Below are 18,281 nucleotides of genomic sequence, written 5' to 3' on the forward strand. Positions count from 1 at the left end.
AAGAGAAGATTTATGATATTGTTACCCTATAACATAGGCATTTGATCTTAAGATCATTATCTGTCTGAATATCAAATGCCTTAGACATAACATGGAACAGGTATTTTCCAACAATAGTTGACATATTAAACTTTAAATCCATATAGAATGTGAAAACAATTTTAAAAACAATAAAATAAAGATAGACAATTGCATATTTTTACACAGAAATTTAGAAATCTAACCATATACAACATTGTAGCAGTACAGTCCTATGACTTTTTTTCTTTTCCTTTACTACTTTTTTTTTTTTAAAAAAACCAAACATTTATGTGTGTGTATGTGAGAGAGAGTATAACAATAATTAATATGACATTAGAAGCAGTAAGCATTTAGAAGACCAGAATGACAGGCATTGCAAGTATGGCCCTAGTATTAAACATTGTTATCCTTGCTGCAGTTGCTCAGTTCACAGGTATCAGCATATATAGTTAGTCAGGGTGAGAATCCTACCAATTAACTGCTAGTTTAAAAAACCTGATGGAAATTCTCAGGACCATTACCTTAACCGTCTTGTGTATATAAATGTATGGTTTTGCCCCTGCCACATTTCCTAGCTTTTCTCCTTCCCCTCTCTTCATTGTTTAACTCTTAAGTTCTCATTTTCCATTAATTGTGTTATACCTTTCAATTTTTATTTCTTCTGTTGATTTCTTACACCAGGGAGAGTACATGATATTTACACATGTGGGTCTGGTTTATTTCCCTTATGAGTATATCTTCAAGTTGTATTGACTTATATGGGTTAATATTATTTGGAGTTCTATATGCTTTGCTTACCTGAATGTCAGACTGTTTCCTCATGTTTGGAAGTTTTCTGCTACTATTTCTGCCCATATTCTTTTTATGTCATTTGTGTTGGCTCCTTCTTTCTTATTGATGCCTATTAGTCTTTTTTTCCTAATTTTTAATTTTTTTTGTGGAACTGAGGACTCCACTCAGGCCCTTGCGCTTGCCAGGCAAGCACTTATTCTACTGAGCCATCTCCCCAGCCCCTTACTTTTATTCTGAATGGTGTAGTGGACTGAGCTCAGGACCAAAGGATTTTCCAGCCTTCAAGTAACTCTATTTCCTTCTGGTTGAGTCACTGATTTTAGGTTGACTGGGGCACTTTGGGTACTTTTGGCAACTGCTTAGGGGTTCGGGGAGGTTTCTTTGCAGATTTGTTAGCAGTAGTGAAGAGCTTGGCCTCTGGCTTTTTTGGAGTTTGTCTCAGGTCTTTCTTCTCTGGTGAGGATTTCCTTTGTTTCTTCTTCTGTTCTATTTTCAGCTTCTTCTGTGGGCCTGCACCCGGGGTCTCAGGAGGTGGCAGGGCCTTTCTCTTCTTGCCCTGTGGTGTGCTGGGACCAGGACTCTTTTTTGGAGACTTTTTCTGTGGGACATGTTTTTGCACCTTAACACTTTCTTTCACTGGAGTCACACCTATTGGTACCAGTTGTGGAATTTCCTCATCAGATTCATTTGTCACTTTAACTTGGGCTTTCACTTTGCTGGTCTTTTTTTTCTGAGACCCACGGCTCTTCACAAAAGCACATTTAGATTTACATGGCATGTCACCTTTAGTTTTAGGTGTCATGTCACCTTTAGTTGGGGCTGATGTAGCCTTCTTAGCTTTTTCCTTTAACTTTTTCTTTTCCCTCTTCAACTTCCGTTTTTCACGAAGTTTTTGCTCTTTCTCTTTCTTCTTAGCCTCGTTTTCCTTCAGTTTGTGGATGACCATTTTGTTGGCATCATTCCGGTAAGAGACAAATGAGGAAAAGATGGGAAGGGAAACTGACTTCCCAGTTTTCACAAACAAGAGTGTCACACTTTCCCACTTCTCGGGTAACTTTTTGGACAGACTTTCTGCCACAGCAACAATGTTTTCAGTGATGTCTTGAGCCTGCGTTCCAGTGTGACCAATGCGTACAGCACCGCAGGAACCACTTTTAGAGATGTTTAAGACAGTCCCACCTAGGGAGTTGTTGATCTCTGCTGATAAATTCTTGGCCAGGAGATTTACAGGTACTGGAACTTTTTTCTTTGATAGAAATGTCTTCCTATATGTGAGGGCAAAAGCCACCTGATTCTTTCATCAGCAAGGAAGAAGTCAAAACTATTCAGGAGCTGGAGCTTGGATTCATAGGCTTTATATTCTGTTCTTAAAGTTCAGAAAGGGATAATCCGAGAAATTGTTTTAATTCCATGCTTGTTCAAAAGCTTTCTATAGAAGCGTTCAGTCTGTTCAGTTGACTGGAGTTCATCCTTGGTAAATAAACAGATTTCTGACAGATCTGACTGAATGCCATGAGGCAAGGACAATCTGACCCTTAGTTCTTTTCTTGGAAGTTTCCATAGTACCACCAGTAAAAATAAATTTTCATTCTTATTCAAAAGTAATCCATTTTTGTTCTTCCTGGACTTAGAATGTGTCAACAAAGCTTCCACTGCCTTTCTAATCTGCTCTTTGTCAAGCTGCGCTAGTGAAGGCTCCTCTGCGGGAGTCAAGGTGGCGGGCAAACCCGACTCCTGGGAGGAGGACGGGTCCTCCATCTCACTCTCACCTCGTGCAAACCAACACTCTACTCCCTATTAGTCTTATATTGTGCATCTTTGCATTGTTTTGTAGCTGTTGGATTATTATTTCCTGGATCTTGGTTGTTTTCAAGAGATTTTTTTCTTTCCTGGTCACTAACTAGAACTCTGTGTTCAAGTCTGAAAGTCTATCTTCATTTTTATCCTAATGGTTTTGCCAACTTTTAATGGAGTTTTAAATTTCCTGTACACAATTTTTAGTCTGCTTTATGAATTCTATTTCTTTTCTTTATGAATTTCTATTTCTTTTCTGCTCAAAGTTTCCATTGTTTTTCTATTGTCCTCTATTTTTTTTTAACAGTTTCTTCTTTTGAAATACTTAGTAATTCTTTCATTATAGTTATCATTTTTTTTTAACCTGGGAGATTATTTCTGCTCTGATTTCCCCTATAGCCTTTTGCAGTTGTTTCTGTACTTCAGTTGCTACTATTTCAGAGATTTCAAGTTTGTGACTTTTAATTTCTTCGAAGCTCATGTCTCCTGGATTTATTGTAGCTGGTTTCAGGGCCTGATATTACATTTTCTCCTCTTTTTTTCAGTTTCTATTTCAGAGAATACTCTTTATTTTTGTTTCTGTAATGCTTTTCTAATGTAAATTTGATAGTAGGTAGCTATATCTTGCAATCAGAGCCTCTGTACAGGGGGTCTGTTCTTTAGGTACCTTTTGTGTGTCAGAGACTCATTGATGTGTGTCCTAGATCTTGTCTTCACTATTGTTTGAGAATGAGATATTGCTTTCTGTTTGGCACTGTTCTCTGTCCTTCAGTATAGGACCTTGGTGATGTTATTATCCAAGGTCTGCTGATATTATTAATCAATGGAGAACATGTGGTTAAACAGATATGGTTTCCCATTTGTAGTAGTACAATTAGTAACACTAATAACAGGTAGTGAAATTTAGAGTTTGACCAACTTTTCTAACTAACGGGTCTGTATTTTATACCATAGGAGCAAACAACATAGCTGTATGACAAAGCAGATCGTAAACTGGGAATTCATCTTTACATTAGTTGCCCTGACTTCTGCCTGGTCACCTCCCCTTGATGTACCTGGAATCTTCCAGGCAGACTAGTTCACCCAAGTTACCACCTGCCACCTCCATGCCGCGATGATCCTTACCTTAGCTCTGAGTCTCAGCCTTGGTCTTGTTGGGCTGAGCAGCATGCTTCAGCTCACTTGGTCGAGTTCTATGAAACTCTTGACTGGCTGTCCTTGGCTAAGGTCTGGCTGCTGGGCTCAGGGGCTGCTTCTGGCTGCACCTCACTGAAGTGGACTGACTGCTGGCTGACTTGCTGCTTGGCTGGTGGCTGCATCTGGTTGTGTCCCTCCGAAGTGGACCTGCAACAGGGTCCCACTGTCTGGTTCCCAGAATTTTTACGTATTTAAATTCATCATTTTTCATGGTACTCTAAACTCATAGAATCCTTCAATTTCACATGCCAAAAAATATTAAAACTTTTACTTTCACATGTTAAAAAATTCCAATAAATTTTATCTATTGTTAATTTTTCTTCAGATGTTGCTGCTTATATGATACTTGAGATTACTGAGTCAATCACCTGCAAGATTTGAGTATGTATATCTACAGCTATCTTCTAGTTTTTTAAAAATAATATTTTTTCTAAAAATACCTAATGCAAAATGAACCAGGATCTGCAAGGTCTCACTACACATATCAGACTCATAGAGATCCTCCTGTTTTCATCCTCCCAAGTGCTGGGATTACAGATGCCCTCCACCACACCCAATCTCAATCTCGGTGTCAGTGCAACCCTGGGGTGGGGCCAGCATGCAGGCTGGGGATCGAACCCTAGTCCGTACATCTGCCTAAGCAGGTGCTTTAATCCACTGAGCTATCTGGCCAGCCCTAAAGTATATATTTGTTAATCAATTTTACTTGAAGTACAAAAGTGGGATTTCCCTTGATAGTGCTCTATTTTGTGTCAATAAAATCAAACCTGTAAAAATAAGCTGCTTTGGCACCAATCAGGGTTATCGTCCTTTACCTGAGTTTTAATTCTTTGGGTTTTGCTTTGTATGGAGAGATGGTGCAGCACCTGGCCTTGTGGGCACTTTGATGTAATCGGGGATCCCAAAATACAGGGACACCTTGGCAAATCTGGCACCTTTGCAGTGAATTACACATGCAGGAGAGCGAGGTAAGATGAAGAAGTGAAGCTGCACTTGAAAGGCGACCAAACTTACAGAGGATTTCTTCTCGAGAAGAAATTATTTTGGGAAATAATCTTTCTGGGCCTGGAAGGAACAGGCTTGAAACCATTTTCTCCCAGGTCAAAATGGTTGATCGCAGTTGGGAGAAGTCATTTTCATCTCAACCACAAATTGCTCTTCATTCCTGCAAAACACCATGGAAAGTGCAATGGGAAGCAAGCCAGGCACGCCAGTGGTTTTGCCTTGGGTGCGAATTTGTTCACATAGCTCTAAGTTCAGAACATCATGTTGTGTTCTGGAAATCCCGCAGCAAATTGTTAGGGGATGCGATAGCACAGTGAGGACCATTCAATTCACAAAAGGAATTTCATTGCCAAAATGCAACCAAATATGATACATGTACAAGTGTGTGCACACAAGTGATACATACGTACATGGCCTGCATTTTTGGTCTACTTAGGGAGGTAAAAAGAAAAAAAAAACACAACAAAAAAAATAACCAAATAAGCATGCTAAATTTATTTACTTTTCATTTTGAAAGTTTAATTTCGCCAACTCTCTGATTTACTGCTAGAGGAGGAAAGTCATGGATTGATCTTGGTGAGTTCAGCTGTGATTACTCAGATTAACCATTGCATGACAAGTCACTATATTTGCAGTAAGTTTTGCACTTCTGAGACAAGAGTAGGATGTTGAATCCATTGTCAAAAATAGTTGAAACCTGAGACAGTTGCTATGCTTTCAATGCCCATTGCATTTATTTATACTGAATGAATATCTCCCAGACCTACAGAGAGCAGGTTGTTAACAGCACACTTCCTGCGATTAGCTCTGGGATAATCTGTCCTTCTTGTATTTTTCAAACATTGAAGGGATTGCATAGAGGAGCTGGATAGAAAGTAGTGCCGCTTAATCCCCGACTTGAAGCACATGGAGCCAGGCCTTGGTCATCCTGTTGTGCTGTTTCATGCCCATTCCTTTGTTCTTAGTTGAGTTGAAAATTATTTTCAAGACTGCTAACTTCTTATATCACATATGCTTTTTCAAGGCCTATGGGATATCTGCACATAGCAGGCACTGAAGTGTATGTTTGTTAATTAAGAGCATCATTTCACATTGGAGCACTGTTTACATTCTGATCATCCTGGAAGGTTGGAAGTCTTTTGGCCGTGTGTGTGGCTCCTGCTCAGAATGCACATTTGTTCTTGTGAGAAGCAGCTGAAGCCTATGGTTCCAAGCTGTGACACTGGCTGATCTCACTTTTAGATGACCAGCTCTAAAACTCAGCTAGTATCTTGGACACACCACTCATAAAAATATTGTCAAAAAATTTCTCATTTTACAATACATTTCATATGGTATTTCATGGTCCTCCTGAAAAAAGAATAAATCTTTATTTGATTTTTCCTAGAAAATATACTCCTGGTTACTTTGATAACTGAGCACTTCTTTTTCTCAGGGGACTGCATTTTCACCAGGGCAGTCTTTGCTCTCATCTTGCTTCTGTGAAGCAGAGTTAACAGAGGACCCCAGTGGGCTTGTCCTGGAAGATAGAAGAGTGTGGAGAGGAGCTGGAGAAGACTGTGACATCGAGGTGATATTTTGAAAGAATCTTGCCAAGAATACCCTTGAGAAGTACAACAAAAACGCACTCAATGTGATCATAATATGAAAGGAATATTTAAATTAAAAATATATTGTAGTAAAAGATCTGTTGTCACTACTCCCTCTCAAAAGATCCCCTCTCGATTCTAGCACGTTTAGGCCTGTCACTTTCTGCAGCAGTTTTGGAAGACCTCTTCTGTGGATGTCTTTATGAGCTATGGTCACAAGTATGGAGACCAGGGCCATCTCACTACACAGCAGGCTCACAAGAGCATGACCTCATGGTGTCCTCCTCTGCCTCCTGAATTGGACCTGGCAGTGACAGACTTCTTCATATAGTTGAAATATTGTGTTGTTTTTCCTGTGCAAGGAACTGGAAGTACCATTAGTGAGCAAGATACAAATTAGGTATGAGAAAGTAGAGGGTTTTTTTTTTTTTCAAATGGGAAGGGGAACCAGAGATGAGGAGAGGGTGCAAGGAGGGAAGGGCAAAGAGATTTTAAGGAAAAATAAGAGTTGAACAAATATAGTGGAAGTAGAGCTTTTACAAATGGGAAGAGGAAGAAAAGCTGGAGGGAGAGGAGAGAAAGGAGACAAAACACCCATAATTCAGATATGTTATGCGCATGCACAGATTTGCCCTGGTGAATGTGATCATTATGGACTGAAACTAGGTGCTAATAAAAATGATCAAGAAAGGTAAATAAATAGTTTGACTGCATAAAGGCATCCTTGGTAGCACAACTGAAGAGACTCACGCAAAAGGACTCCTAGAACTACTTCAGGAAGAGGCAAGAATGACAGCACTAAGTGTGCTTTAAGCAAGGGAGTAGTATATCAAGAGAAATGACAGTGTCTTTTTGCAGCACTAATTTTCAAAATGCAAATATTCACTGTATTCTTCTATCGTATCTCATACCTAGTAAGCTGTTTTCTTAATGTAAGTTCAGCACATTAACTTTGAGATGATGCATAAGCTTCATCAACTCAAAAATATCTGTCAATATTTTTGGTATGTTTATAATGTCATCATCACGCAGATTGAGTGTCGTAAAAATTAGGTTGCAGCTCCTTAGTTCCATTAACAAGTCTCTTCATTTTGGATGTAACCAAAAAACTTCTTAAAGTCTCTTTCAGTCTAATAGCATTTCTAAAACTAATTAATGGCGATGACGATTCAGTTGTTTTTATCCACTAAAAATGACAGTACCACTAACAGATGTAATACAGTTATCAACCAACCAAAGTGCTTGCCCTCTTCACAGTGGGCAGTGTTACTCTGCCTGGCTTTTAAATGTCTCTTTCCTTTTTTTTTTTAGTCAGCACAGGATCTATAGGTTCTCACTACACAGATCAGACTCATAGTGATCCTCCTGTTTTCAGCCTCCCAAGTGCTGGGATTAAAGGTGCATGCCACCACACCCAGTCTCAGGGCTATCTAAACATGCCCCGGGAGTGGGGCTGGCACAGCATGCTGGGGATGGAGCCCCTGTCCCTGAATCTGCCTAAGCAGGTGCTTTAATCCTCAGGCACTGAGCTATCTGGCCTGCTCTTAAATGTCTCTTTGTATGAAAATCTAAGAAGTCATTTTTTGAAGCATTAGGCAGCTTTGCTGATTTGTTTTGTTGGCCCATGATAAATTCCTAATGTAATTAATTCACCAATGCATATCCTAAGAACTAACAGTGGGTTTAATTTAGATGAATTATTTTATATCTTGTAGCTACCATGTAGATACTAAAGGTCCATCTAAAAATGTTCAGGCCCACACAGCTGGGTAATTCTTTGCAGAAAAGTGACATAAGTGTCTGAGGGTGGGCCTTTGTGGACTGCCTAGGAGACATTTAGGAATTGTACTCTGGGCTAGTGTTTCTTGATATTTAGTGTGCAATAGACTCATCTGAAGAGATTTAATAACACAGATTAATGGACCCCAGATGCAGAGTAGCTCATTCACAAGACCAGGTTTATAGAACCTGCATTTCTACACTTGATCTTAGCCAAAAGGCCAAGAAGTGATTCAGTGTGCATTTCTAATGAGGTCCCATGTGCTGAGGCTAATGCCGCAGGTCTTGGGCTGACCTATGAAACTCTGTGGTCTTGAGTATATTCTGACCCCACGGGTGATCTCCAGCCTTTTGCAGGCATAGAAAAGTTAGGATACATGAGTGATGGAGTTTAACACTGTGACAAAGAATAGAGATGTTCTGGGTTGATTGGTACATGCACAAAGAAATGGAAGAAACCAGAAAATGTAGAGACCTCTTTCTATACCAGTAGGATTTCTCACTACTTAGCTCCGATTTCTCACTACTTAGCTCCAGAAAGCAAACTGACGTTTATGTGCTGGCAAACTGTGCTGCCCCCGCCACCTGCACAGGCTGTTCTGACTCCCCACAGGTATTCTTCAGTGCTATAGACACCTGGGAAATGAGTGCAAAACACAGACTCATGGTCTAGATAATGTGAAGAAAAAGATTCCAGATAGTGAAGCTCATTTAAAGACATTCCTGTCTACCAAATACATTAGAAGACATCATGAAATGCAACTATGTTGGGGTTGAAAGAAATACAAAAGAGCTTTTTCATGACTATTTCCAGAACTAAATATCCTTACCACTATTTACTAGTGCAGTTGAAATATGCATTATTTTACTCAAGAACATTTCTTACTCTTCAAAAATGGTAGTAAACACTGTGTACCTGTCCACTTTTTAAAAAGGTGCCTTTGTTCAAAACATGAATAATTCGTGCCCACCCAATGACCTTTTGCAACCAAGGATTATTGTCATTGTACCCAGAGTAAAGTGTATGTCTGAGCATTTGGATTGTGTTATTCGGGTACCAGAAGTCCAAAAGGAGAACTCTAACTTACAGTCAACAGTTTCAACAAGTGACCCTTGGCAGGAGGGTCTGCTTTTTCAGCTGGCGCTGTTGTTGAAGTTCAGAGGAATTGCTCATCTGTCTCTATTTCAGGCATCTGGCAAATGGAAAACTGTTTCAGCGTTCTCCATTCCCCTAAACGCTTACAGATGACTTCCATATTCTGGAGCATCTGCTGGTTATCTCATTTTGGCTTATTTTCCCTGCTGTGTTTTGAAAAGATTCCTTCTCCAGCTTTTATTCTACAAGCCTACTATTGTCGCTGTCATCATGTTTGGGGGACCAACAGATGTGTCTGATGGAGTTCAGCAGATCGGGCAAACCTGTGGGTAATCTCAAAACAGAAATGTGGTTTTGTTAAAAAGAGAACCAAAAAATATAAATAATTAAGTGAAAAAGGCCAGCTGAATCACAATTGTAAAATATATTCAGGAAATGATTCATGGGCCAAAGGTAAACAGTCATCAATAACTTCACAATCTTTGAAAGTTCTTATAAACAATACAGTACTCAAAGAACCTCTATACACTTATATAGCTCCTATGTGTGATGCATGTACATTGTAGAAATGTTATTTATGACATTTTCAATGAATATGGTTATTTTTATCCTTACTGATGTTTGCCAGGTACAGTGCTTTCCCTAATGCCTTTAAATGACCAAAATACAAAATAGTGAACTATCTGGGCTATTCTTGAGGGAATTTTTCTTCATTTCCATAAAAGACAGACACATATAAATCATAATATATTTATTATGGCTTCTTCATTTGCCCTTTAGAACACATGAATGGTGTTTTGCATATATTAAGGCTTTTCTTACTTTTAGTTAATCAGATATATGGGCACTTACACATGGACTTGAATATTAATGTATTTATTTAAAGACAGGGTGGGACAAGGACCATTAAAATTGCAATCTTGACTTGATTAATGCCCAGTGAAAATTTCTTTGATGCAAATTGCCAATCGGACAACAAGGGTGGGTGTTCTATGAAATTATTTCCTTTAAATGAGGATAGCACAATGGGCCATGGGATTAGCTGATTGTTTTATTTTCTTGATTTTTAAGATTTTAAAATACATAAAAGATAAAAAAGGAAATGCCCATCATAACACATGATACCCAAAACACACCACTTAGTCATTTACCTCATCATGTTTTAGAGGCAGTCACTATTACAAATGTAGCCACAGACTCCCATAACAACTCCAACCATTCTGTTACTCACCCTTGTCACAGGCAACTTCCATCAGGAGCTTGATGTACTTAATTTCCGGTCCATTTCTTACACATTTATATACACATATTACATATTTTTCCATGACAATATTCTAGACCAATATTTAAAAAGAACAAAAATTTCCTATACACACGAAATATCTTGACCCTTCTATTTTATAAAGTGTGAGATATGCATTTTCTGTCACTGCAGGTGTGAGGATGTAGGCAGTGTAAGAAGTCATCGCTTGTTTTATTTCAACAGTCTTTAGCAGAGCCACATGTATGATTGAGGAGCATCTGTCCAGCCTTTCTGTGACTGCCCACTGGATGTGAAAATGAGCTGGAGGAATTGTGCAGTTGCTTGGATGCAGACCAGAGGACGAAGGATGCAGACCAGCCACATTCAAGGGAGTTGTCAGGGAAACAAGGCCATCAAGTTCTTTGTGAAACTTAGACAAAATGGATTTCAGCAGCAGCTTGAGCCTACAATTTTCCATCTTTGGAAAAGGGCTGGGCCATCCTATTGACTCTGTGCTTCTCAGAGAAATATTGATTTCTGCATTTTGTTTCAGAAGATGTCACTCTTGGTGGTAATTTCTGTCTCTGTAGAAGAGTGAAAAGAAAATGTCTAAAGTGACCAAGGGTCCTTGCCATGTGTGTGTTGGAGAAGAACTGATGGTCTTACTTCGCAGCTGCCACATGTTGTCCATAACTTACACACAGCCTGGCAAGAAATCCTTTCTTCCCATTGTCTTCTCATTACTCTTACCTGCAGAGCATCTTGAAAGAGCTGACACTTCTGCTGCATGCAGTGACCACACTTTAAGCTCATCTGACAGAACTCACACAGAGCCTCTGAGGTGCTTGGGCGTGTCTGTGATTCTGTTTGGTCAGTCATTGTGCCACTTCCTGGTATCTTTTGTGTTAATATTGCCTGAGTAATGCGTATGGATTATGGGAGTGACTATGAAATGGCAGTTTATGGGAACAGAGTATGAAATATGAGGGCCAACACTTCATGCAGCAAACTATACGTGTATAGTTATCTAGCTTGCTATTTTTCCCACTCAAAAGGGAAAAAGATCTCTTGTGTATGATTTCTCTGATGAATGAAAATTATAAATGACTATTCATTTATGCTATCTGTAAAAATACATATTACATTTTTGTTTATTAAATGTTTATTTTAAAAAGACATGAATTTGTATGCCTTTAGCATGTAGAACATGCTGCTGTGGAACATTAATGTATTATAGAATGCTTGAATTCAGCTAAGTAACATATTATTACCTTAGTGGTGAGCACATTTAGTACGTACTTTCAGCATTGCTGTACAATGTGATGAATTGTTACTCTCATCACCTTACTGTACAATAGATTCTTTCTTTCTAAATTTTATTTATTTATTTTTTATGTATTTTGTACAGGGTCTTCCTATGCTGCCCAGGCTCGTAGTGATCCTCATCTTTTCAGCCTCTCCAATGCTGGGATTACAGGTGTGCTACCACGCTTGGTCTCCATAGCCAGCTCAGCATGCCCGGGGGCGGGGCCAGATTCAGGGATCAAACCCCAGTCCCTGTGCTTGCCTAAGCAGGCAATTAGACTGCTGAGCCCAATTTGTTCTTGCTAGTTATTTTGTATGCTTTGACTAACATCTATTCAATTCTTTATGTCAACTACCTTAGTTTCTGGTGACAACAACTTTCGCTTCCATGGCTATAAGATCAACTTCTTTAGATCCCACATATGAATGATATCATATGGAAATTATTTTTTGTTCTAGGCTTATTTCACTTAACATAGCATCCTTCAGGACCATCTCTGTTATTCCAAATGACAGGACTTCATTTTCATGACTGAATAATATTCCATACGGTATACTTGCCACACTTTCCATACCAATTCGTTCATTCTTAGACATTGGATTGATTCTATAGCTTGGCTCTTGTGAACAATATTGCAGTGAACACACGAGTGCAGGTACCACTTTGACATACTGATTTCTTTTCCTTTGTGTATGTATCCAGTTGTACAATTATCAGACCATTCTATTTTTAACTTCTTTTGTAGGAACATCTGTTTTGTACAGCGACCACAGTGACTTCCCTTGTGATCAACAATGTGGGGGTGTTTCTTTTCTTCTACCTGTTTGCTAAGAGTTACTTTCATATTTTATTAGGAGATGTTCTGAGAGGTGATATTTCACCAGAGCTCGAATAGCATTGCTCTAATGATTGCTCCTGAGTATTGGTCATATGCTCAGTTATCATTTTATATCTCCATTGAAAAGACAGCTTCTCAAGTCCTCTGAAAATGGAATAATTTTTTTTCTTGTTATGGAAGGTTTTTTTTAGTTTCTCTTTTGTCTTGGATATTAATTCCTTCTTAGATTATAGTATACATAGAATATCTTAGGTTATAGTTTCTACAGAGTATCTCTGGAATATCCTCTATTCCACAAGTTGTCTCTTCACTCTGTTGATTATTTCCTTTATTGTGCAGAATGCTTTTATCCATGAAACCCACTCATCTATTTTTAATTGGATTGCCTAAGTTTTTGAGACTACATATGAAAAAGTTTCATAATTCCTGGTCTTACATTTAAGTTTTTAATCTACTCAAGATTGATTTTGCATATGCTGAGTGTTAAGGATTTGATTTCAGGTGAATATCCAGTTTTACTACCACTCTTATAGAAGAGACTCTTCTCCTGTTGTGTTTTCTTAGCATGGTTGTTGATTGCCAGATGACTGTAAAAGCATTGATTTATCACAAAGCTCTCTCATGTTTCTACTGGTCTACGTGTCTTTTTATAGCAGCATTAGACAGTTTCCTCACTAAAGTTTCATAAGAACAATACCTTAAATTTCTCTCTATATGTTTATGTAATCCAATATTGTGTTCTCATAACTCATAAGTATGCAAATACTTTATCTTTAGGCAATAGGTACACAGACAGTTTACACTGGGAAAATATGTTGTGTGTTATAATGACAATTCTAAGCCTACAGTTTGCAGGTATATTCCAAATAAATACTTACATATACTAATAATGGAGATTTAAACAGAATCATATATTTAATAGAAGACAAAAATCCCAAGAAAGGAGTGGTGAAGGGAGTTAATTTTGTGGCTATAAGCTACACCTTTTGATGAAGAAACTCACTTATTTATTTCTATGATTATTTTTCTGCAATTGTGCCATACCCAAGTTGTTAGGCCTACTTTAGCCTATCACATGGAAGTGGGATGCTACCAGATAAATACTTATACCAAACTATAAACTTTAGTCTCAGACTTCTGAATAGTTCATGACTGAGAATTTCAGTAGACTGCTTTAGGTTTTACTTATATTAAGCCTCCCATTCTCTGCTTGGCTCAATAAAGAGTCACCTTTTATCTGATTTGTATTCTCATGGTAGCTGAGGGACATAGTAAACCTTGCACTCACAAACAGCCAGAAGTTTGCTTTCTTGAGAAATTCTTTTGATTTCCTTTTTGTGTCTTATTATTTAAAAAAACCTGAGCAAGACCCCCAACTTCCAGAACCGTAGTTCCCGGTACTGCTGACACAGCACCGTGTCTACAAAACTACAGTCTCTAGGAAGGTCTGTCCAGGGCACGAGCACATACCCTGATCTCAGTGATCTCTGGGATTTTAATTTTGTTTTAAAATGTGGTTTCTTTGGACTTGACAGTTTCTATTGCTAATGTTTTATTTCAAATATAACACATGGAAGTTTTTCTCAGAGGCTTTAATTAGCATGATATTTGAATAATTAGAAGAATTTGGAGTTGGAGAGTCCAAGGATAAATATTCACACACTTTGCCATTGTATGTGGTCCCAGGTTGAGGCTCCTGCATGGGAGAAATATTATGCACAACTCTTCTATCTTCTGAGTTGTACAATGTATTCCCCATACTACATTCAATTTCAAAGATAGTTATGCTGAAGTGTTTCCCTTGCCCTGTATAAATTTTCTTGGTTCCAGCATAATATTTTGCCTATCTCTTCCTCAGTCTTTTAAGCAAACTACTAAGCATAGGAGTGGTGAAATCTCAACCCTGGCTGCAAATTAGAATCAATGTAGCTGCCCATTGTAGACCAATTCAATCAGAATTCTGGGCGGGTGGAGATGTGGAACAGGGGTCTGTGTGTTTTGGCTTTAAAAGATGATTCTAGCATGCAGCAGGGTTTGATCACGTCTGCTGTGGTGTTTTAGTGACATTGTGTTGTTCACACATTGTAATAACTATTGTACCTTGCATATAAGATGACTAATATATTTATATGCCTCACTTTCTTATTGAAATGTTTAAGGATATGAAGCAGAATTTATTATATTTACCTCAAGTGTTTGGGTCTTAGTGAACATTTGCATGAACAAAAGTTTTATGATACCAGTCATATTAACTGCTTTTCAACAGGATTCATATGGGTTTGTAAACAATACATGTTCTTTGAATGAATAAATAGAGGTGAAAAAGATCAAATCTTTGCTTATAGCAGAAGTTGGCACAGATCAAACAACTTTTGTCTGTAATATTTTCAATTAGGTTGAAATTTAAGTATCTAAAAAGAAGCACAAGGTGCTGATCATTTTGTAGAATTTATTGATTTTTATAATTTCTCACAATGCCTAGCATCAAAGAATGTATACAGTTTCCTAACTAGAAATGATTAAAATGAATAAATCTGCCTATATTTACAAAATATACAGTTTGTTTTTACTTCAATAGTACTTTTTTTACTAACCTCAACCTTAAAAGTCAGTGAACAAATTCCCCTTTATCCTGACTTGGGTAAATATCTGTTTCTGTGCTTAGAAATGTCTGTCCGCAAACCTAGAAATAACATGGATATAGCCATTGAACATATTTTTAAATTAATGGGTCTCCTTTATTTATTTAACTATATTTCATTAGTACATGTTTGCTACACATGAACATGTACATTCCTGTTAGGAAGTAGGAATATGTATAGAACATATCTTGATTACTATTCCCATCTCCATCCATCTCCCTCCATCTCTAGATTTCATTTCTCTCATAATTTTAGTATCATTTTTAGTTCCTATATATGACAGATAATATTTACATTCATTGTGGATATTGGTATATGTATATGGTGCATTTTAAACCTTTTGCTTTCCCCTCCTCTCTTCTTCTAAACAATTTAAGCATTATCAACTCCAAGTCCCAGCAGAAAAATTTCTTTCCTCTATTTCACATAAATAGTAAGACCTTAGAAATGAAGCTGAGTCTGCCTTACTCTGAGCCTCATGTCTGAGATTCAAATGGTCTTGCAGCAAGAAATGAGTGATACTCTCTGTAATACTCACAGAGTTGCACTTTTGGAAGAACTCAAAGAGCTTTAAAATGCGATCATGTTGATCTTCGCAATATCCGTTCTAGGAAGTAACATGACATTTTAATGTAAGAAAATGCAGGTGCAGAGTGAAAAATGCCAACCTGCTTTACAGAAAGGAATTCTTTTTTAAAGTTTTGAAATCTCTTTTAACATTTTCTTGTTTATATATTTCAGACTTTAGATATTTTTAGTGCTATATTTGAGGCCTGGCAAGCTTGAAATGATCCAGATGGGTATTTTTAATCCAAAAGACAGTTGTTTTTCTTTTCACAGAGATTTAGAGATGTACATATTTTTTTTTTCCCCTTGCAATTATTGTCTGCAGTGATTTGGCTATAGGCTTAAGGTGACTAACCTTTAAAACTTTTGACTAATTAATATCAATTGATTTCCCAAACGTGTGGCTTCAATGTGTGAAGACCAGTCTACATCATAATGATGACGCACATAAATGTAATGGGTAATTATTTAGCACCTAAGCTATTTTGCTGGTTCTATAATTTTGTTTCTTTGCCTTTAGTTTAACCAGACTCGAGTCCATTGTCAACACTACTTACAGTCGCTCTTTTCAGAGTGCTTCAACATTCCTAGGATGACTTTGCATGCCCGTATCATGCTAAGGACACGGAGGGTGAGAACTCATACTCTACTGCCTCATTTACTTTGGATATCATCGCTGCTGCCTGAACACACCGACATTCTGAGTTCTGCCATCCATCCACAGGAACTGCCCTAGTCTGTGCTACCAGAACACATTGCCATATTCAGTTCTGATATACCTCCACATAGGTTAGCCTGCTCCATGCAAAATACCTAAAATCCTCATCATCTCTCTAAATTCACCCCAGATTTTAAGATTCAGATCAAGAACCATCCCACTACAATCAAGGTTGATGCAGTAACTGGTGACTTAATTATTTGCATTGCAAAAGATAGCATTCTTGAGAAAAGAAACAGGGTACTATTTATGCTGGAATATCCATGTCATGCATAGTAACTGCCATATAATAAAAATAGATGCTAAACATTTCACCTATTGAATGAAATTTTCTTTTAACAACGTTTATGCTGCCAGTCCTAGCCTAGGCCCGGTGAGTGTGTGGCAGACATTCCGGCTACCCTGCTCTGGCGAGACCTACTACTGGTCCCAGCCCAGGCACAGCATGGGTGAGACCATCTCCCACCCGCTTGGGATGACCCCCACCACACTGCAGCACCTCCCCCACCCCACCCTCCATGCAGGAATTTCTGCCACATCCCGAGAACCCTCAGACCCAGTTCTAGCCCAGGCCCAGTGAGTGTGTGGGACAGCTTCCTGCTACTCTGCACCAGCGGGACCTACTACTGGTCCCAGCCCAGGGGGAGCATGGGTGAGACCCTCTTCCACACCCTTGGGACAACCCTGAACTCTCCACGGCACCTCCCCCACATAGCCCGCTGTGTAGGAATTTCTGGAGCGTTCTGGGAACCCCCAGACCCAGTCCTAGCCCAGGCCCAGTAAGTGTGTGGGAGAGCTGCCTATCCCCCCTACACCACCTTGTCCCCTCCAGGCTCAGCTTAAGCCTGGCATACAGGCCTGGGGTGAAACCCTGCAGCTGCAATCCCTGCAAAGAGTGTAGAGGATAGAACCACACAGCTAGTCCAGGAACAGAAAATCTTGCCAGAGGGGCACAACAGGTTCACCCCCAAGGGCAGCAACAGGAAGGAGCTGAGCAAGCAGCCAGACCCAAGCCAGGCACAGCTGGATAAATCCAAAGTTTATAGATGTGCACCTGAACTTCAGTACATGCTAAGGTTATAACTGCAATGAAGATCTATAACAAAGGTCAGAAGACAGTGCTAAACAAAATGACAAGAAGGAACAAAATGCAACCTCAGAACCCAAGACCACCCATAACAAGTGCAGAGGACACTAACACAGAACAAATTGTGAATCACACAGCTGAAAGCAATGAATCAAAGGCTTCTGAAATAAAGAAACAGGTGCAGAAAGGTATAGGGGAACTGAGATTGGAAATAAAAAAAGAGATCCCTGAATTAATAACATCTGCAGTAAAGAATCAAATGCAGAAACATATGGAGGAAACCCAATGACCAAACAAAACAAGTGCAGAGGACACTAGCTCGGCTCAAATGCATGAATTAATAGCATTGATAATAAATAAGCAACAGCAGAAAGTTATCGAGGATATCAGAGTGGAATATTTTTCTGAAATAAAAAATGAATTCTCACTACTCATAGCATCTGTAGTAAAGAAGCAACAACAGAAACATAGGGAGGAAACCTAATCTGAAAAAGACACTGCAGTAAAAGAATTCATAACTGCTTCTAAAGAAGACATGGACAAAAATTAGAGGAGATTAGAAAAATGACAGATTCCTTGAATGAGCAATACAGGAAAGAAATAGATC

The 18,281-nt window shown here is 38.7% G+C and overlaps 1 protein-coding gene across 1 annotated transcript; it reads right to left on the reverse strand.

The window, feature by feature from the left end:
• Positions 1 to 1,085: 1,085 nt before the first annotated feature.
• On the reverse strand, positions 1,086 to 2,593 carry LOC101586699 (ribosomal L1 domain-containing protein 1-like). Its single transcript, XM_012512904.2, is given in 2 exon segments — positions 1,086 to 2,052; positions 2,055 to 2,593. Coding segments are annotated over 2 exon segments (1,437 nt in total). The 5' UTR covers positions 2,572 to 2,593; the 3' UTR covers positions 1,086 to 1,132.
• Between the last annotated feature and the right edge of the window lie 15,688 nt (positions 2,594 to 18,281).

Source organism: Octodon degus, unplaced genomic scaffold, assembly GCF_000260255.1.
Source record: "Octodon degus isolate 3935 unplaced genomic scaffold, OctDeg1.0 scaffold00009, whole genome shotgun sequence".
NCBI lineage: Eukaryota > Metazoa > Chordata > Mammalia > Rodentia > Octodontidae > Octodon > Octodon degus.